General features: G+C 41.9%; 1 protein-coding gene across 5 annotated transcripts; it reads right to left on the bottom strand.

The window, feature by feature from the left end:
* Positions 1-191: 191 nt before the first annotated feature.
* Positions 192-22,080, bottom strand: trip10b (thyroid hormone receptor interactor 10b). Of its 5 annotated transcripts, XM_030093192.1 has the most exons (17): positions 21,791-22,080; positions 14,718-14,833; positions 14,564-14,617; positions 13,411-13,558; positions 13,263-13,325; positions 11,969-12,073; positions 11,563-11,691; positions 11,178-11,324; positions 9,834-9,995; positions 7,247-7,270; positions 6,566-6,589; positions 5,243-5,266; positions 2,866-2,975; positions 2,218-2,350; positions 2,061-2,128; positions 765-871; positions 192-685 (listed from the first exon to the last, which is right to left on the bottom strand). In XM_030093192.1, exons 1-17 carry the CDS (start codon positions 21,812-21,814, stop codon positions 540-542), a joined length of 1,584 nt encoding a protein of 527 aa, XP_029949052.1. In that variant the 5' UTR covers positions 21,815-22,080; the 3' UTR covers positions 192-539. The 5 variants fall into 5 exon arrangements, with proteins under 5 accessions (XP_029949052.1, XP_029949053.1, XP_029949054.1 ...); XM_030093193.1 differs by lacking the exon at positions 5,243-5,266 and having other exon boundaries at positions 21,791-22,079; XM_030093194.1 differs by lacking the exon at positions 6,566-6,589 and having other exon boundaries at positions 21,791-22,079.
* Positions 22,081-22,087: the final 7 nt, after the last annotated feature.

Genomic DNA, 22,087 nt, shown 5'->3' with positions numbered 1-22,087 from the left:
GGTAGTGGTTTTCATCCAGTTAAGTCATAAAACACATCACCATGATTGATATATATAAAAAATAAAAGTATCACATTATCCTGCCCTTAAGGGGGTCTGAGCAGAGAAGTTCCTCAGGTTGTTAAAACCGGCGCTGGGAAAGTGGTGTGTGTGCAGATAAAGGCGTCGCAATAAACATAAAGTGGCATCGGGCTACTACGATGCTGGATATGTTAGAGGAGTCGTCGCTGTGACAAAAAGTTTCATTACATTCAAAAGTTTTTTTTTTTTTAAAGTTTTAAAAGAGCTGATATCTATAAAGATCAGGCAGGACTGGCAGTCTGCGTTTAGAGACGGCGCCTCCTGCCGCAGCCGGCCGAGGAGAGGAGTGTATGATATTGCAATCAGCCTCGATAACGAGCTTTATAATCACTCACTTTCATCTCAACGCACACGTCAGCGGCCGAGATAAAAGCTGTAGAGAAGCGCTCCAATTATCTCGGATGACTTTGCATTCACCTTTGGCTCTCGGCTCCTGTCACTGAGCCCCGGGATGTGAGTTAAGATACTAGCTTGACATAGGAGGAAGGTATATAGCCCTCCTCTCCGCTGGCTTTAAGGACTCTCATCCAGCCGTCGCCTTTATCCTCCTCCATAACACTCAGCTGCTCTCCCTCCGTGATGGAAATGGTGCCCTCGCTGTTTCCTGCACAAGGTAAGGGGCGTATAAAAAGGTCTGGAGGCAGATCCAAGTGCAGACGAGTTGACAGAATACTGAGACGTACCTTCGAAGGTGTACAGGGCGGTGCACTGGCCGATGGGGTTCTCTATGTCGTCAAATTCGTCGTCGAACTCCGTGTAGATGTTCAGAGGCTGCTCGACCGTTCCACCTCTGGATACAGACACGTCCAGGAAGGATAGTCAGACTTTGTGTTTATTCCGGCTTCATTTTTAATATATGATTTTTTTTTTCTTTTTGAATTATCCCACTCAAGATGAAATTGATCTTTATATGGCCGAAGAAACAGCACATCGATGAAGACTTGTGGAAGGATTCCACAAGTCTTTTTTCTTCATAAATACTAAAATAACAATCAGTTGGTATGAAATACATATTTATCTGGGAGGGCAGTGTATTTGGTGGTTGTTCTTTTTTTTAAAAAAAAAACAACAAAAAAACAGATGACCTTCTTACTGAGAGAGGCATCTGGGTCTGAAACAATCCAAGATTGAAAAATTGCAAAAACAACATTCACACATTCTCAGGTGTGAGTTAGATGTTTTGTCTTTGTTTTGGTTTTTTTTTTTGGAATTTATCATGAATTTTTTATTCAAAGTTTTTTTTCAGTTCAGCCCTGGACTCTTTAACAATACAGTCATTCTGCTTTTGAGCATAAGAGTTGATAATAAAATGATCCTTCACTTCAAATAGGTAACTCACGCGTCGCACTACTTTTCTGTTCTGAAAAATCTAATTTATCCAAACATGTTTAACTGAAGTTACTGGTATGAAGGTGTGCAGTGGTTTGCTCTGTCCCCTCACAGTAAAGAGGTCTTTGCCCAACTTCTTCAGCGCAAATCAGTGAAATGTGAATATTTCCAGTGCTTTAACATTTCCTGACAGCCAATCTACTCTGTTAATGACTCCATTCTTTATGTAAAGTGTGTCCCGATACAGTCCGATACCATCAATGCATTCCTTATAGATTCCTGCGTCATTGAGTTTTCTAAAGATGGATGTCGAGACTCTTCTGTAGCTACACTAACAACCCCTCCCCCAGCGTGGACGCTTTATCCAATGATCATTTTTAAAAAGGGGCCCCAAGAGACAACTAAACAAGTTCAGGTTAGTTCTTTGAAGACTGAAGGAAAAAGTTATTCTGCATGAAGACTTGACGTTTTACCACTTTGCACCATTTCACCTGTGAGTTTGACAGTTTATTAAAAATATGCTCCTGAACACATCTGAGAAGAAATGCAGCTGCTGATCACAACTTCACCCCACAACTGCAGCTAACGCTGCGTTTTCCTTCCACGTATCTCTCAAGACGTTTTGCCATTTCTGTGAATGGAGGTCTTACCCATGCTGAGTGTTATTGTTGATGGTGTTGGCAGTTTCCTCTCCTCCCACTGCTTCTGACAGCCACGTCTGTGATCAACCAGCCAGAGAGAGATATTAAAACTTTAAGGGAAAACAAAAAAAAAAAGGGATCCAATACTAGTTTCAGTGTGTTTTACCTCGTATTTGGCGAGCTCCCCCCTCAGGCGGCCGATGTTCTGGGTCGTCTCTGTGATTTGCGGCTCCAGACTGGAGGGGTCGCCCATCTGAGGATTCTGCTCATACACACCCTTCATCTTCTCCAGTGCTTCACTGAGGTCCAACAGGAGGAGGAAGAAATGGCGTTGTTTAGGAAATCTGAGCGCCGATTAGTGAAGTGTGTGTGGGGCCTCGGCGAAGGCGGGTGAACGATCTTCAAAAACAGGCTGTACAACCTCTACTGCCTCTAAACTGAGATTATACTATAATCTGTGGTCCAGAGGACAGATGTGTGACTCATTTCCCTTATTTCTGCTTCACTTTGAAGCCACAGAACAGAATAAGGTGTGTTAATGTGAGGCAGAGAGATACAAAGTAACGTGTGGGAGATGCAGGCCGAGCCTTTTAACTCGCCCATTAAAGGTTTCACCGTTAGCTCTGCTCAGTTGTTGGCCAACACGAGAAGCACAGAGGTGTGTGTGTGTGTGTGTGTGTGTGTGTGTGTGTGTGTGTGTGTGTGTGTGTGTGTGTGTGTGTGTGTGTGTGTGTGTGTGTGTGTGTGTGTGTGTGTGTGTGTGTGTTTTCCCTCCCCTCAGAGATCTCTGTGATATTGTTGTTGATGTATTCACCTTTGGTCTTGCGCCTTCTGCAGCTCTTTGGTGATATCATCGATCTTCGCCTGCAGCCTCTTCTTCCTCTGCTCCGGAGGAAGGTGAGAGAAATCCTCTGCAGCGTGTGGCTACACACACACACACACACACACACACACACACACGAACACACAAAGACACACACACACACACACACACACAGATACGGTGAGTCTCCCGAGTGTCATTTGAACAACAACCGGAACTCCACCAGATGTCACTCCTCCCTTTATTCTGTCTGTTCTCCCACCGCTAATAAGACACATCTGTCACACACACGCACCGCGACAGGTTAAAACTACAAATACAGCTTGTTAGTCAAAGCAACGTGACAACAGAGAGATATGCACGCACGCACACACACACACACACACACACACACACACCACACACACCCACACACAACACACACACACACACACACACACACACACACACACACACACACACACTCAGTGTCAGAGTGAGAGAGAGAGAGAGCCTGTGCGAGACGTTAGAGAGGAGATGAAGCATGAAGACAGTGAGTGACTGTTCAGTCACACGTTACGTCCCATGATCCTCATTAATTATCCAGAGAGAGAATAGCACTATTTCAGCTGGAGGGTGGTTTGGACTGGTGCAGAGTTCACAAACACCTCACACAGATACACACACACACACACACACACACATACACACACACATACACACACACACACACGTCCAACAAGAACAAGAAGGGCCTTTCCTCTGTGATGCCATACCAAGACACGTCAAGCGCTTGATCAGACCGCAGCAACAGACAGAAAGCGGATCCAGTCAAGGTGCTGTGAATCCACGATATGTCCACAAAAGGTATTTTTAAAGGGAAGAAAAGCTTAAATTGAATTTTGAAATGCTTTCAGAAAAATTATATTCTCTGGTCTTTCAAGGCTTTTTTACTATTAATATTTGAAAGAAAATATGCCGTCCAATTTCCTCTCACAACTTTTTCAGCTCTCTGATAAGTACATAATTGATGCCGTCTTGCAGTTTATGTATGTTATAGGAAAATCAGAATAGACTTTATTTCATTTAATAAAAGCCAGGCAGCTTTTTGGATACTAATGACTGTTTAACTGGTAAAGTTCCCCTCGTCTCTCAAGGCCCGTCCTAAAAATGAACAGATGATCTTAATGTAATGTTGCTGAGCTGTGGTTTAGCTCGCGTGACTCACAAAGTCAAACAGCGGCACACTCGTGTAATTTTAACTCATGGCAAAATTAACTGCGAGCACTTCTGCAAATGGGAACACAATTTTACGTTTAAATTAATGGCAGCAAGAAACTCCTATAAAGCTCAGATAATGTTATAAAACGAACAGCTGCTCCAGTGAGCAGAACAGAGAGACAGCAGCTTCACAATGTTTATAGGACTCACCCAAACATCAGCAACTCTGTAACTAATTAATTAGTTATCGGAACATTGCTGTTACACTAATGTGCTTAACAAGAATTCCAAGAAGTGGTCAATTAAGGTGACGTCTCGTCTTTACTCAGTTCCAATGGGCTCCAGCCTGTGGATCGCTACACAAAGTCAAAGCTGACAGTGTATCTGGCAGCAAGGTGTCATTAATTAAACACAAGAGATGAGCAGACAATGTTTTGAAGAAAATCTCATCCAGCAGATTCTCTGCGCAGCTAGGAAATCTCTGCTGCGTGCACCATGATCAATAATCAGTCTGCTGCCTTCCGTTAGGTCTCTGAAATAACCAGAGGTGGAAGCTTTAGTTTCCAAATACACCTGATCACATGAACTCCACGGTCACTCGACCTAAACCCAGCTTATTGAAACACGGGTGAAAGAGGAGCAACTAAAGCGTGATGGGAGTGTTAAAAAAAAACTGCTGCGCTTCAGTCTTCAGTCTAAATGTTTGGTGCAGTTTGTATTGCAGTAACTTGACCACGGCAAACTTAACAGTTTAGATGCTTCCTGGATTTAAGGGTCGATTTAGCTGTCAAAAGAAAGTGAATAGAGAATAAGGAATGAGTGTGTGTATGCCATCACAGAATAAAGGTTTGGTCTGTTCAGAGGTTAGACAGTTGTGACACATCCCTGAAAAGATAATGTTACATCCTGCACCGTGAAATAACCTTCATTTATCTTTAAGATGGTTAATTAAAGAGCAACCGCACCTGGATAAATAACATCTGTGGAAAACATGCTCTTCAGATTGAAAATGATGTTTGCCACTGGGTAAGATCAGGGATTTCATAAAAGGATGCATTTTATCCACAGAGGTCAGAGTAGCTTTATCTAGTTTACAGTTACCTCAAAAAGCATTTTCCTTCAAGAACAATCCAGCACCAGATGATAAGGTAACAGTAATGAGTATTACCACACGCTTTTCCACATGAGTTATCTGGAAAAGACCGAGTGTGAGACAGGTTTATAACAAACACTTTTAAACACCAGAAAAAAAAAAAAAAAAAAACATTTTCGTCAGAAACAAAGCATCTCTGACACACTGACGACTCAACCATCACTCCACCTTAACCCAGTCGAAGGCATTTGGGCTAAGTTGGAGCAGGAAGTGAAGGAAGGGCGAACAGGAAGTGGTCAGTGAGTTAAAACTGTGGGCACAGCTCCAGAGGACAAACAGCGACTGTGAAAGCATTTAAAACCTGATCTGCTTTTCTTATCTTTGTTGCTTCCTAAATCGATTCAAATGTGCATCAAAATCTCAAACAAAACAACATGTTCAGACTTTTTCCTGGTACTGTTAGTATCAGTGGAGCTTGCATGAAGCTATTTGATGTGATCTGGAGATAATTTCCAGTTGTTTTGTTCAAACATGAGAAATCCAGTAAAGAAACGAAACAATATACAGCACTGTGTAAAGTTTAAAGCAGGTAAAAAAAAAAAGAAAAGTGCTAGGCTTCAGATTTATATTTCATATAACCAATGTCATCAACTAACCTACAAGTAAAAATACGGCCTTGCAAAGCCCTGATCTAACATCATGGAGCCCATTTGGGGTTACATGAAGAAACAGGGGAATCTGAACCTCATTTAATTCACAGAAGAGCTTCCTTTAGTTCTGAATGTGTGTGTTTTTTTTTTTTTGACAACCTTCAAAAATCAGGTTTATGGACGACAACTGATGCTGTATGCAACATGAAGTCTTGTTGCTCTGAACACTGATTTCTCTTGAATTGGTTCCCTTTGTATTGTATCACAAGATTGAAATTAAACGCCTCTGTTGTTGAGTGCCTTTACTCTGCAACATTTTATCACACGTGCTAAAAACTTTTCCACAGTCCTGAATAATGTCTGTCTGGCCGCTCATTCTGTTCAGATAAACGAGAGCGAAAAGCTGCGACACATCCCTGAAAAGATGATGATGCATCCTGCACCAAGAGAAAACTCTGATTTCCCTTCATGATTCTTAATTAAAGAGCAACTGCACCTGGATAAATAATATCTGTGGGAAAAGAAAAAAAATATGCTTGCGGTTTTTTTTTTTTTCTTTTTTAATTATGGCAGTACTCTTAAAAGGCCACTGAGGGGAAATTATCCCTTTTTAAAAAGAGAAAATTGATGCATTTCATCCACCGAGGCCAGTCAGGCTTCATCCAGTGTGCAGCGGCTCTTTAAACAGACTTTCCCCTGGAAACCAATCCAGCACCAGATCCAATAATGAAACAGTAATGAGTATTACCACACGCTTTTCCACATGAGTTATCTGGACAGAGGAAGATGAAGACAGAGTGTGAGACGGGTTCACAACAAACAACACACTACACGAGAAACACAAACTCATTCGTTTTGTTGCACAGAGGAAATCTGTGTTCTGTGTTTCAGAATGTTTTAATATTGTATCAATTTAATAATCCTGCTGCGTTTTCTATTCAGGGCCTGTTTTTCTACCGGTGAATATTGTTGAGTCTGTTTCCACAAAACAAAACCCTTACAGGGAAACAGAAAGTTATATATAGATGGAGGGAAATTACCATCCAAAAAAAGTCATATTATAAAAAGTAAACAGCTAAAAAGTGGGGGAAATGGCGTATCTGTAAACTTAATTTGGTTGTAAAAGAGACGATGAATCACCCTGAACCAGGAAAACTTTTATTTTGCCTTAATGATTTGGTTAATTAAAGAGTAACTGCACCCAGATAAATAAAGATGCTCTCCACACTGCATTTGATCTTTATTGCTCAATAAGTCCACTTGGGACAGAATTAGCATGTGGAAGTGTCTAAATAATAAGGATAAAACCATTAGATCTTTTTCACAGAGGTCAGTGCAGCTTCGTCTGCTGTGGAGTTACTCTTCAAACAGAATTTTCCCCTGAAAACAATCCAGCACCAGATCCAAAAGTGTAACAATGAGTTATTACCGCTTGCTTTTCCACATGACTTATCTGGACAGAGAGAGGTGAAGACTGAGTGTGAGACGGGTTTATAACAAACACACACCACAAGTGTTTGCACACAACACGGGCGACGCGGGTCGGTGGGAACACAGAGCGGGACGGAGCGTCGACCCGATCGCCACTCACCCGACGAGGCCTGAGAACTATCTTTAAGGTGGAAATCCTGGGTTTGACTGACTGAGCCAACTCCCTCAGACAGACGGAGAGAGGGGAGCGCTGCAGCGGGGAGAGGGGGAGGGGGAGGGGGAGGCCGCCCGGTGGGACTGGGGACGGCGGGGAGAAAGATGGAGGGGCAAACTGATGAGGGGGGAGAAAAAAAAAAAAACCAAGAAAACAACAGAAGGAGAAAATGCCACTGATGATGAGGAGGAGGAGGAGGAGGAGAGGAAGAGAGAGAGGAGTGAGTACAGATATGCAGAAATAACTCAGGCTAAGAGAAAGACAGGCGGCAGTGTGTGTCCGGGGCAAGTTTGTGCAGCGCGCAGGAATTAGATCTGCCCCCTTAGGGCAACAAGGCGGAGGGATGAGCACGACTGGAATGTGTGTGTTTGTATTTGTGCTTTGCAATGAGCCGAGCGAGCGTCAATCTGCACTTCTGGAAAAGGTCAACGGGACTCGTTTATATGGATTTAACTGCTGATGATTGCTCAAAAGACCGCGGAGGCCTTCCATCAACATTTATTTGTTGTGGGATCGCTCCTCATGGGTTCGCTTTGAGAAGAGCAGGATGAGTCGTTTCTGCTGATCAATACATTTATTCCTATTAGAGGAAAGATCAAAACAAACAATGAGTTCACTACACAACTGACTTAAACGATTCCATCGTTCCAAATGTGTTTTTATCTGTGGCTACAAACGTACTCTTTACTTTCAGAGTGAAATCCAGGAAAACAAACTGTAGTGCATGTCTGAACATTTGCTAATTATTTATAGTAAATGTCTGAAAGGAGAGTGTTCACTCACAGGCTTGACCTGGAATTTGTTGACAGAAAAAAGATCAATATATCTTCATATTGGCAGTCACTGTAAAGTGTGTTAAAAAAAGTATCATACAGTTTACTTTAGGATGCTGCTGATTCTTCTGTAAATGTTTATCTATTTTATTTCCTAACTTATGATTATTTTAATCTTTTTAATTTACCTATCTAGGTTTTTATTCTATCCTGTTTTTACATATACCTCTTTACTCAATGAACAAAGTCTTTTTTTTTTTCTCAATCTAAAAAAAAACAAAACAGAAAACTCTGAATCAAATGTGAAACATTGTATATTCACAAGTGATATTTTGTTGAAGTTTAGTCTAAATAACATGGATTAAAGTCACTCTCAGCATAAACTGTTACATTTCATCACAACTTTAATCATTTTAGGAAGGTGTTCATATGTTTTAGAAATATTACAACAACCCAATCAATTGTATTTAATTGCCTTATTCTGGATATTTGCTCAGGTGTATCAGTGGCTTCTAAAAGTATTCAAACCACTTGACTATTTTATTGATTAAAAAATGGAAAACCATGTATTTATCTTCTTTCCACCTCACAATTACTCATCTTGTTGTGTTGGTCTGTCACATTACAACTGTAAATACGTTTTATTCGTATTTTATGCGATAAAAAGTTCAAAGTGTATATTTCTGCCGGTTGGCAAATATTCTGCCATTTGATGTGAAGCACTTTGAGCTGGATTTGACTGTGTTAAAGGAAAACAGACGGACTGATTGAAGAGATCGACTTCACTGACAGTTTCTCCAGCCGTCTCTCATATAGAGGATATTACCATTTAATGCTCCATTATAACAACTCCAGCACTACATTACGCATCCCACACAACTGATCTTATTATTTGATAGTCTGATAAACAGTATGATCGACAGCCAAACACATCAAAGACACTCAAGATTTTCCCTGATTTTGAATCAATTAGGGTTTTTGCATGTTAACAATAGTATTATGGAACCTTATTGTCTTGAAATTAATTGCTCTGCATGCCGAGTTTGTGAATACATAAGTGCTTCTTATTTATTTCTTATTATTATTCCTATGTATTTAAATTTTTGTTCAAGCAACAGTTGCCCTCATCTCTAAATAAAAACATGCTGTTTCAGGAAATAAAAGTAATATTTAAGGGAGCCCACTTCTGGAAAACCACCGAGCAGTTTCTCTTCCCTCAGAGCTCAGGAATGTTGCATCGCTATATTTCTGTACAGTCTGGCAAAAATGTACTAGTTACACACTTTTTGTGCTTTGCTTTTACAAATTGTAGTGAGGACCGTCCTTCTGCGTCGCTCCAAACAGGTGGTGTTACCTGCAGTTTGCAGACTTGACATTAGATGGCGCTCAGTCTGACACAGTTACACAAAGTAGAAAAGGAGAGGATAATTTTAGCATCCTGTTTTAATTCACCACGACTTAAATCACGTTTGACGAACAGGACAGGGAGGATTTTCAGGTTAGCGGAAGAATCAGAATGAAAGACAGAAAAAAGGGAGCGGCTCCAAATCTCTCTGTCGCGTTTCACGCCAGCCGAAAATGAAGTAGATCAAGTTCACCTTGTGTCTCTTGCCGAAAGGCCAGAGCTTGGTGCGCACTTTAGGTGGGTTGAGGCTCGACTCTGAGGTTGCTGGTTTGATTCCCTGGGTGTAGTCTTCAAACTCCACGTCTCCGGGTCGCTCAAAGCCAGACTTGTGCTGCTCGATGAGCAGTAATGAGTCCTGCAGGGAGACGCGTCACAGCAAACACAACAAGCTCAGAAAGATTAATAAAAGACTGTCAAAGACACTGCGTCACCGTCAGTCACAAGGAAATTTATCTTTTCCAGACTTTTAAAACATAAAATCCAGTAACTAATCAGCTGTATGACAGTGGCTTCTTTGGAAATAATCTTTTGATGCCACTAAATGTATTCACTAAAAATTGAGACAAATATGAAATTTAAAAAAATATATATATTTGTGTAGTTTTATCTGTGATCCAAGGAAGGGTGGGCAACTAATTTCCCGAGGGGCCACATGCCAAACTAGGACTGCTGAGGAGGGACAAATCAGAGGCTGAACTCAATTCTACTTGATATTCATCAATCCCTTGGTAAAAAGCAGGGCGATACATGTCTCCGATCAGCTCCTGTTTATCTGCATTTTCTTTGCTTAATAATACCGATAGGTATTATTGTCCTTGAACGCAATATTTTGTCCTCTGTAAACGAACACACAGCCTTTTCATGTCTTTCAAAAAAAAAAAATTAAAAAACTAAATCATGCTGTGAGCTCTACTAACCAACACAGAGTAGCTTTTGCTCACGGGCGTGAATTATGTACATTACAACAAAAAGCATACCAGTAGTATTGTATGCCTCATGTGCACTAATTTTAATTACATTCTCTGTTGTCAGTGATGGTAGAAGCTTGACATGTGGCTTACAGGCTCTAAAACACTTCAGCTTGGTGTTTGGTTTGCTTATCTTCTGCTTTAAGACTAATAAATTCTAGAAATCTATTAGTGAAGTATCAAATTCTTCTCTTGTTGCTTCCTGTAAAATAGCGTTAAATTACTGATGTTATTATTTACAGGAGGGTATGTCCCAAATCTGCATCCAACTTAAAATCTATTTTGAACCTTGATGCTCCTCGACCTTCAGAAATCAGCTTGAAACAGTGTCACTGGCTTGGCGAATCCCAAAATCAGTAAAATGCATGCTCTCCTTTAATGTGTTGCACCAATATCCCCCAACACACAGACTCCAGCGTCACTCTGACATCTCTTTCATGCAGCCTTCCGACACGAGAACAAAGCTGAGCGTCGCTCTGAGACCCGGTCGGACCAGACTGTGACACGACACTAAACAGAAATGACTAAATAAACGTCGGTGACAAAACGCCACGCCGAGCCCCACTTGCCTGCTTCTCATTTATCTTCCCTCCTGCTGCAGAGATTCCCTCTAGACACTTGGAGATGATGGGCAGCACATTCTTCTCGATGTCTGAGAACTGGCAGTAGCCCTCCGCCAGCCGCCTGATCCGGCGCTCGTCCATGTCTTGCAGTTTCTGTTCAGCACACACACACACGCACAAACACACACACAGGTGACAGCCTGCTTTTAGTTTGGATTTAATCACATTCACACTGGTTTATGTTGTGCAGATTCACATGCAAACCGGTGAATTGAAGCACAAGGGCATGATGTATTTGACAGTTCTGATACATTAGCAGGTTGTGTGTGTGTGTGTGTGTGTGTGTGTGTGTGTGTGTGTGTGTGTGTGTGTGTGTGTGTGAGCATCTCACATTGAAGATCTGTGGTATCTCTGTGTAATAGTGGAAGTTCTGCTCCTTGTTGTACTTCTGCAGCAGGGCTGCGTAGTCGTTCCTGCACTCCTCCGCCGTGTGCGTGCGAGCATGGGCGTGCTGCTTGGCCTTCAGAGCGAAGGACGATTGGAAGGAGGGAAGAAAGAGAGAGAGAGAGAGCGGGGAACATGACGGGGTGCAGGACGGAGAGAGGTAATTGAAAGGAAGCAAAACAAAATGCAAAGTGGGGGGAATGCGGGAAGAGATGCAGAGAGGAAGAGGGATGAAAGACACAAGAGAGCAGGTTAAAAACTTTTTTTTGGGCCAAGAACATTCTAAAAAATAAAACAAACTGGGGAAGAAAGAAGACTGAGTTGTGGAAGCGAAGGTTTGTATGTTTACGTACTTTCTCCACGTCGAGTTTGGTGGCATTGAGGTCACTTTCTGTTTTCTCTGCTTGTTGTGTGGCTTTTTCCGCCTCTGCCCACTCCTTAGCGAAGCGCTTCTTAGTCTGCGGGCAGAAACACGAGCGCACACACACACACACACTCATTATCATTTCTAGTATTAGTGGTGTTACCAATCGCCAACTCAGGGAATGGAGGCACTGATCATGCAAAGAATTCAAGATATATATATATATATATATATATATATATATATATATATACATATATACATTTAAACCTTGGGCAAAATTGGGAGAAGTTATGAGTTACTGTGATAATCACACATTATTCCTACAGTCACTGAATTTAAGAGTCAAAGTTCACAAAGTTAATAAAAATAACAGTTATTTGAAAAAAGTAAACTATTGCAAAGCGGAAAAATTCAATCCAATCCAGGGAAACTTGATCACAAACTTTGATTTGTGTGTTGAAGGGCGACTTTACATTAAAGTATTTCACTTCCACACTCTCATATTTTGCAGAATTTTCAAAACATTTGTGTTCAAAGTTTGTGGAACATCATTTTGCCTTATTGTTTTTCCTCCTCGATCATCTGCTACAGTTCCTGCAGCAGTGCTGTAGGAGTGAAATTCATACTGTGAGAACATACAAATAATGGACAAGATTTTAATCGCAGAGTATTTTCTACTAATGGCAGCGAGTGTCAGAGACACCCAGGTAAACGTCTGACCAGCAGCAGTGTGTTTTAATGAGACGATATCTGCAGAACAGTCTGAAAGGAAACAACAATTTACCACTGAAAGTTTCTTTTGCATATGTTCAGCACACAGCTTATTTAGGATGCACATTTAGGTAACACATTAAATAGGTTCATTTGCGTGACTCGTCCACTGAGCTCCTCTAACTGTTCACTTTTGGTGAACATTAGTCTTTGATTACAGTCACTAGTTAACTGTTTTAAATAGTTAAGATGTTCTCATAATGTGCACATAAATGCCAATTACTAATTTAATCGAGTTAGATCTCTGAAATGTGAATTGTGTTTGTTCAGTGAAGAACAGACAAGACAGACAGCAGAGAGACAGCAGCTCTACAACAGTATGCAAGTCTGCAAAACTTAATAATTTCATAATAGTTATCGGTTGCTGTGAAAAGCAATAACATCACAGCAAACTGATGCATTTTTCATACAAAATGTCATTGGCTTCAAGAGTAAAAATAACCGTCGTGTTATGAGTATTAAAATGCCATCGAAGTGGAACGCTGCAAGCTAAAAGATGCAGGACTTACACTTTCTAGGTGCTTAAAGCTGCTCTCCAAGTTCTGCTGGGCCTTCTTGGCGTCGGACAGGTGCTGGAGAGGAAAGAGTTCACGCTTTAAAATTACGACACACAGTCCGTCTCCCCCTCCGCCCCCCTGTACTCCTCCCTCTCTTCACCGTCTTGCGTTCTTGTTTGAGGTCCTGCAGGAACTTGGTGAGCTCCACACAGATGCCGGTCATCATGTTCTCGGCGATGAGCTCCCGCTGCCCGGCGTAGTCGTTCAGCTCGTTCAGGATGTCCTGGAACGAGGCGTGATTGCTGAATCTGCAGCAAGAGAGGGGGCAAAAAGGGACAAAGCTTGAAAGATGAACATATGCTGGACTGGTGTTGACTTGAACCCCTCCCAGTCACAGCTGAGAAAGGTCCAGAGGGTTCGTCCAATTCTGCGTTTCGCAACATGTCGAGGTGCCGTCTGTGGCGCAAGGATACACAGAAATCCAGTAAGGAGAGCACAGTGATGGATTCAACAGTGTTTTATCTGATCTAATGTAACCCCCGAATGCTAGCATGCTGAAATAATCCCACCAACGTGTTTCCACGTCCTCTTCAGGGAGCAGATATGAAAAGGGGATGCTGATGTTTTTTCCAGAGACATGCTGGGTTACATCATTCAACCAACATGTGCTTGTTAAAGACGGCTTTGAAAGGTTCTTGTTTTCTAAAGGAATCAGCAGAAGATCTGCCGAAGCCTGACAATGTCTTTTTTTGTTTGTTTGTTTTCAGACAATAAACACAAGATAACACCAGTGATCAGTTTGTACAGTAGTCTATCATTATTACCATAGAACCACAAGAAACTATCAACAAATGTAAGTTTTTTTTCTGGATATTAGTTGCATCATCTTACATATTTTAAATGTTACACATGAAAAACTAGCCAAGAAACTTGAAAAAGTGAATTTAGTGCATTGGTTATATCTAAGGAGATTATATCTTAGGACCTTCCTACATAAAGCACACACTTTATAGATCTACTCTCGATTTAAGAACGTTTCTTCTGCTGGTCTCCTTTAAGAAACACCCCAAAAATAAAGGTCTCAGACCTCCGGTTGTAAAAAAAACAACAGTCCAGGTGAAAGGTGCTGCATCCCTAAGGAAACCGTGCGAGCTCTAAATCAGAAACCTGGAAGAACTTCATCATCTGTCAACAGCTCAACAGCCACCCAAAAAAAAAACAAAAAAAACCACACAAAGCATGTCAAATTCACAGAAGAAGCTGCAAAAGTTTGCAAAAAGTCACTCATACATCTTCTATTTGCAATAATTCACCTGCATTCTTGCTCTTCTTTGCTTCCTCGTTTGGCATATTTCTTTGTTAGACTCCTGTTTAACGTGGAAAAAAACAGAAAGCTGAGTGAATAAATAGACTTGAAAAAGTCTCATTAAGACAAATAATCATGCAGAGAAGAAAGACGGGAGCCACCTGAGCTGCTTGGCGTAGCTCTGCTCTATTTCCGTCCTCTCCTTCACAAACTTTATGTAACGCTCCACCAGGTCCAGGCCCGACTGCGTGTGTTTGTCGATGACGTCGTTCTGGTCCTGGGAGAGGAAGAGGACGGAGCGACACATGTTTACATACAGCTCCTGTTTGCACACAAACTGTGGAGACATCTGCTGAGAAACGCCTCGAGACCGACGCGCCGACTCAGCCCGCTGCCTCCACTGACACAGCGTTACGTCTTCTTACCGCGTGAAGCACGGATTTAAAGGGAAAACGAGAGCGTGAGGCTGAAGGACGGCTGCGTCAGGGCGGGACCTGCTAAGACGGACCATTTCCCTGGATACTGATCAGCGTCCTAAACACGCATTTTTTTTGTAATTTCACATTAGAAGTCTGGTTTCATATCCAATACACATCTGATTTATTTCCACATTTGATTGAGGCCTGTATCTGATCTCAACGTATCCGAATGCAAGCGTCCTTTTCGTACTTATGCTGTAAAAAGCAAATCCGATCCGTGTTCTTCTGTAATGACAATCAAAGATACTGAAATAGTGACACACTGAGGTGACAGCTTCACCTTATCCGATTGTTATCTCATGTGAGACGGAGACTGAAAGACGTCACCGCAAAACTGTTGCAACAAAGATGGTAGTAAAAATGTGACACAGAGATACAGTATGTGAGATATGGTGCAGGGCTGCAATGAATGAGTTATCCTTAGGAAGTCCAGAGAAAATATTCAACTTGTGCTATCAACACCGAGATCTACTGCAGCTCACACGAATCCACAAAAAGTTTGTTGTTGTTACTTCATCAGTAACTAAAATAACACATTTATTTTTAAATTAGAAATATATTTTGAGAATAATTTCCACTTTCACTTTACCACTTATTTCTATGACATACTGCGATATTAGCTTCATATTATAAGTCAACACAGTTTTAATGGATTTATTGAACCTGATGATAAAAAGCCTGTTGATAAGTCGAGGCTTAATATTGAAAAAATTGAAATATTTGTTTAGGCTGCTTAACTAATTCACCTGCAACCAGAAAACTGAAGCAAACTTCATTCATCACTGTACTGTAGTGTAACGGAGGGGAGGAGGTGAGCACCGGCAATGCTTTACATTCCCCCTTCGTTACATAAATGCATGCCTGTGACACACACATCAACACACACACTCACACGCAAACACATATACACACACAAACCTGTTGGACAGGTAGCATTTGTCTGCTCTGTCCCCACAGGCCTCAGTACAATGGCATACAGGAAAGGGCGCTCTGAAAACAAGATGAACTAAATAACCTGGACACACACACACGCACACGCACACACACACACACACACACACACACACACACACACACACACACACACACACACACACACACACACACACACACACACACACCACACAAAGCAGCAGGGTGGTTCCCTTGTTGTGTTACTTGTGAAAAACATGAGGAGACTCCACCTCTTATTTGTTCATACAGTGTGTGTGTGTGTGTGTGTGTGTGTGTGTGTGTGTGTGTGTGTGTGTTGGAGACATAGATATGGATTCCTCAGAGGAGGGAGGCTAAATGGAGATCACGCTGTAACACAGTTAGCAGTGCCCCGTATAAAACAGAGCTCAGAGGACACGGTGAAGGAGAACGACTGAAAACTCACTAATAGGACAAAGAAGCGAAGAATATTTTTAAACACCGGGAGAGAAAGTACCGGTGGAAAACCAGAAGGCCCGAGCAGCAAACTCAGAGTTGTTAATCTCCAGACTGAAGAGCAGGTGTTATTTTCTTCTGGTCTGTGTGCAGTTTTCATGTTCCACTGCTTCACTTTACCGCGTGACGGTCTGAGAGAGGAGGAAATGCTGATTGTGAGACGGAGGGAGCTCAGGAATGAGATAATCATTAGCTCAGTGTGAACCGCCGCCCTGTGGCGGCCGTCCCAGGGGCCTCTCCAAACCCTGGAACCAGTCGGACTCGTCCCGCCCTGCGCAGCGACGTAGCATTACGTGGTCCCAGACGTTCTCGTGCACGCGCCTGACCTCACTCCAGCAGCTGCTCGCGAGCCGGCACAGACATTTTTCAAAGACATATCATTGTCATATCAGGGAAAATACTTGTTTTGTGTTTATGAAAGAGTTTTAAGACAACAAAAGTCTAGTTTTTCATGAATGTGGTCCTGTTTCTGGATATGGAAGTTGAACCAGGAGGGATGTAATGACAATATCATAAATACTTCATGTACTGAAGTAAAGAGCTGTATTTTTTTTTACTCCTTACTTTACAAAACTGGCTGATTGCTTGTTTGAGCTCTAATGATGATGACTGCAGCTCAGACATGTAATGACACACAGACTACACCGGAGAACGAAACTGTCGAGTCGGCAGTCTGTGATACAAATAAAAACAAAACCGTGGGCATCAATCAACTTCCTGTGTGTCACAATGAAATATATGGATTTATAGTAGGTGAGACAATCTCAAGGTGTTCAAGGTAATCTCACACTGAAGGGTTACTCAAGGCTTCCACAGAACTCAGAAATCAACATCTAATGTTTCCATGTAATCGCTTCTAACTTTACCTAACCTTATCACATTGAGGTTTTTTTTTTTTTTTTAATTCCAGTCTGTCATTTGTGACTCAAAGCTGTGACTCAACTTCCTCCCAGATGTGTGTCTCTGCTATTGATTAACCTGGTGACTCAATACTGGACAAACATTATTACCAGTCAGTATACAGAGCGTGCATTCAAGTGTGTGTGTTTACATTTATCGGCACACCACAGAAGAAGACACTTTGAAAGTGGCACCATGTAATACTGAAAGTCAAGAAGTTTATTTATTCCACTTATTTTATGCACCTGTACTTACTCGGATTTGATCAGAGCAGGGCTTTGCACACATTTTTGTGCTTTTACCACATGTGATGTCCAAACAACTACTAGTTTCCTCTGCCGCCATCAATGTTTTTAATGTAAACACAACAGGAAGACTCAGATAAAAGTAAAAAAATAAATAAAATAAGCGACACTGAAGGGAGCAATAAGGTAACTGATGTATTTATCTGGGAGTTAAACGCCGCTTTATCTGCAGACAAATCATATCAGTGAAACCATTGAGTTTGATCATTAATTGATTCAGAAAACCGTGATGAAAAGAGCATGTTAGTGAGACGTTCCCTCGGCAGTCTGCTCTTTTCAGCTGCAAGACGAGATTATGGTCGACAGCAAATGTCCCCCCCCCGAAGCGGCAGGAAGGAAAAGTCCTTTTTGGGTGGGGGGGGGGGGTGGGGGGCGCTTTAAATAGAAAGTACACTCTGTTAATTTCAGTGCAACTGTCTGCATGTGCACGTTTTGGGGAATAAGTGATCATTACTGAGGGTGCCATGCTGTGATGCCGGTGGCAGCAGACGGTTGTTAGCATTAGTGAGTCAGACGCCCTGAAACCGAGAGGAATGTGGAGCAACACCAGCCACAATAGAAAGTTATTAACAACATATCTAATCAACAGGCTGCAAACTGTTTTTAAATCTGAACGTCCAAAAGGGAACAAAGAGAAAGTTGAAGCTCGTCTACTTCATAAAACAGTAAAAACCGCCCACTTCTCCGGCAGCTGAACATGAGAGGGATCAAGTCCCAGACCGTCCACAGACTGTGTTTTTAAACGCTCCTGTCTTATGTAATATTTAATAGAAGCTGCAGGTGGTTTGAGGGAAAGCTGCTCATGGGTTCAAACTAAAGTGTTATGACGAATGAAGAAATAGAGGGTTTTATTTTTCAGAATTTCTCCTCATAAAAGATGATAAAGCTTACAAGGCTGTTCAGAGGTAAAGAGCAGAGGTTGAAATGTGTAATAAAGATGAGAATACGCTGAAAAGGCAGGGTACAGCCGCCACGGGGCGGAAATCCACCAAACGGCAAAGACAGGCAGACACACACATTCATATTCACATTTAACTCCACCGATTAACCTCAGGCACCGGATTCTAGACTGTGGAATAACACAAGGAGAACATGCAAACTCCACACAGAAGCTCCTGGCCTGAACTTGAACCCACAGTACATCAGCGAGTTAATTGATGCTGCTTGAATTGTACTTAACTAGAAATAAATGATATTGTTAAAACATACTGAAGTACTTTTATCAAACCCTGCTTCAATATTAGTGATTCCATGATCAATGTTGAAATGTTGTGCCAAAACATTCAATTCAGTTTAAATGGTGAAAAATACAATTAAGAATGAGTAAAGTTTCATATTAAGCGAAATACCCCAAAATAATTTCACCCTTCATGAAATAAATGGTTGACCTAGAATTCAAATTGTCATTCTGCTTCTGATGGGATTTCTATTATTGGTTACAGTAGATGGATCTCTCACTGTCTGTTTGAACTATCAATAGAGTGAAGTGAAAACATTGTTCAAAAGTATGCTGAATGCAATAAAGTAGGATTTTTTTTCCCTTGAAGTACACAGAGCAAGACTGCAGGCCTCAGATAAATTGGGCCCAATTTCACAGTGATTAGAAGGTTATTGAGTGGAAAGAAACAACATCAGTGGCTCATGGAGACCTTTTGGTAAAGAAAGAGAAGCAGCAGCAGCAGTTTGGTGACCATTGTGCTCTCTTCACCGTCTGTTTACTGGAGACAAACAGTATTTGTCACAGCAAAGCTGGGCAGCGGCAGGTTTTGTGCAGATTTTCCATCGTGCTGCCTGTACAATAGCAAGTTCACTGATGTATCACACACCAGGAGCTACTTCACAGAGGCATCAGGAAGATGCACTAAATGTGAGCACGTCATTAAAAAACCTAAGCAATCTGACGCATAGTATAGCAGCAAGTAAATTTGAGTTTTCTACAATAAAAAAAACACATTGTTTTGAAAATGTAAACCATTTAAGCAATTGAGCCTGCAATTACAATCTCTTTCTGTTTTCTATATTTTTTTTACTTGCTACCACCATTTATTTGTCTGAAAATAGGGAATATTCTTTTTAAACTATCCTAAAACTATTATTGTACTATTAAATAAAGAGTAGCACTTCTAAACACAGCAATTAAGCAACTACATGACTAATCAATAAGTACATTCAATTATGCTGAAACATTTTTTTCCACAAGCACAGGTCATTTAACCATACACAGCAAATTTATTTCATCTTATATTCACCAAATGTGAGAATTCTTACTTTTTTTTTATGTAATGTTAAACTGCCTTCGATTTTGAGCCCAAAACAACTACCACGGGACATCTTCGAGGTTTCAGAAAGAGTGACAAGCATTTTTCCACCTTTTTCCCTCCATTTATAGTTTAAGAAAGAGTTTTGTTGACGTAGTTCTGGGTGTTGAGTAATTCAACAGTAATAACTCCAGGTCTTTGCAGGCTGTTTGTTTCCCACATTAAAGCACCACACAGCTCCACAGGCCACCAGCGCCAACAGACTGCAGGCAAGTGATTTTGAACTTGAACTTTTCAACAAACGCAGCATTAACCGCGGCCTCACCCAGTCTGTGTGTGACTATGGCACAATCACAGAGACGTGTGTATTATTATACACCGTACTATTATACTGCATGAAGGGTCAAACTATTAGCTTACTCCAGTTCTGCTCCACAGAAGTCATTCTGCTGCATGGTTTGGATTGGCATCAGCACTGAATTTGTCTGTAGGTTTTGTCTGGTAGCGGTGATTTAAATTATAATCCTTGAACCCAGCGATCTGTTTCCAGCACAGTCAGCACACTGCTTCACCTTTGACTCCAGCCAGTGAAGACAGACAAAATAAATGCAAAGTGGTTAAGCTGCATCATTTTCACCTGGATCTCCAGGTCTGCCATGAACACACTCTTCCCAGGAATCACATCAGCTTGAGAATTTAATTGAGGATGCTTTTCCTCGCTTTTCAAACTGTTTCCCCATTTACCTTTCTTTATTCAGTGGTTCCACAATGTCACCTAAAAACAAAAAGAAAACACTTGAAGAGTCTATTAAAATTTTCTATCATAGTCAGTGGAGTTCTTCAGCCATCTTTATCTGAGTTTCCTTTCTGACTGTAAACTGCTACTTGTACTGTGTGCTTGTCCTTTTATATAATACTACGAGGGTTTGTTTCGTGTGCTTTACCAGGCCTCTCAACAAGATCACCTGAAGGCCACAGTGATAAAACAAAGCACTTAATAAATCTCGTCTAATCACACTAATCGGCCTGAAGCTGAAAGATCGGTTTCCCTGTTATAATTCAGACCAACAGAAACTGCACTGGAGCTTCACCCTGAAGAGGTGAAGACGAACTCTGTGGTCCCAGCTTCAGGAATGGGAGGATTTCCTGCCATTCTCTGCCACAAACCATTCAGTTCTGGTCAAAACAAACTGTGCACAAACTTCACCTTGAGATTCCTGAAATCCTGAGAGGGCAAATCATACATTTTCTAGAGACAAACATGAACTGAGAAGAAACATCTCTACAGTTTGATACAAACTAAATGTAAAATCTCCAACATGATAACATTTCCTGCCTTATGTGTGTGTTGAGCTTCGGCCAACACCAGTCTGAATACACTGGAAAAAGTTAGAGCGCAGCCAGACTTTTCACTGACACACAGTCTACATGACTTAGAGAATTTTTAAAAGCACTTCAGACACGACTTGGAGCCAAAACATGAATGAATGACTGAGCAGCTTCAGATGTGGACAGAGGAGGACCTGGAGACAGTGACTGTTACAGCTGGGACAAGAGACAGCTTCTGAGAGGAGCTGCAGGGGAGAGCGAAACAGCTGAAACACACCTTAACACCGACAGAATCATGCAGATAAGAGAGTACGGAGGGAGCAGGGACGCCCCCCTCTGCCTCCCCTCTGCTCTTGATAAGGTATGCAGCAGCAGCAGGAGTTGCGAAATCATCTGGCTGCGGGCTTCCAGCCCAGGCCCACCGTGGAAAAAGAGAGAAGGGACGGGAGACAACGAGGAGGGAGAGAGAGAGGAAAAAAAACAAAAGCAGGACAGCCAGCTCCTCAAGGCTTTTCTCTCAGCTGTCAAAACTTACCCAGAGATCTGTCCCCCAGTCCATGTCTGCGAAAAGTTGAGAGGCGTGAGCAGACGGAGGGAGTCCTCTGAGCGCTTTTCCCAGCGAACAAAAGAGGCGACCAGGTGGAGAGACAAGGACAGACGAGAGAGAGCGCGAGAGAGAGAGGAGGAAAGGGGACAAGCAGCGAGGGAGGGAGAGAGAGAGGGGGAGAAAGAGAGGGCAGGAGAGACGATCAGTCCTCCGCGAACAAAGATCCCGGCAAAGTTCGGGCTCGACAGCGGAGATGGCGGAGGAAATGTTTGGAGGAAGTCTACG

This window comes from Salarias fasciatus, chromosome 6, assembly GCF_902148845.1.
Source record: "Salarias fasciatus chromosome 6, fSalaFa1.1, whole genome shotgun sequence".
Classification (NCBI taxonomy): Eukaryota; Metazoa; Chordata; class Actinopteri; order Blenniiformes; family Blenniidae; genus Salarias; species Salarias fasciatus.
Note: the sequence above shows the minus strand (reverse complement) of the source record. Positions and strands in the feature narration are given on the sequence as shown.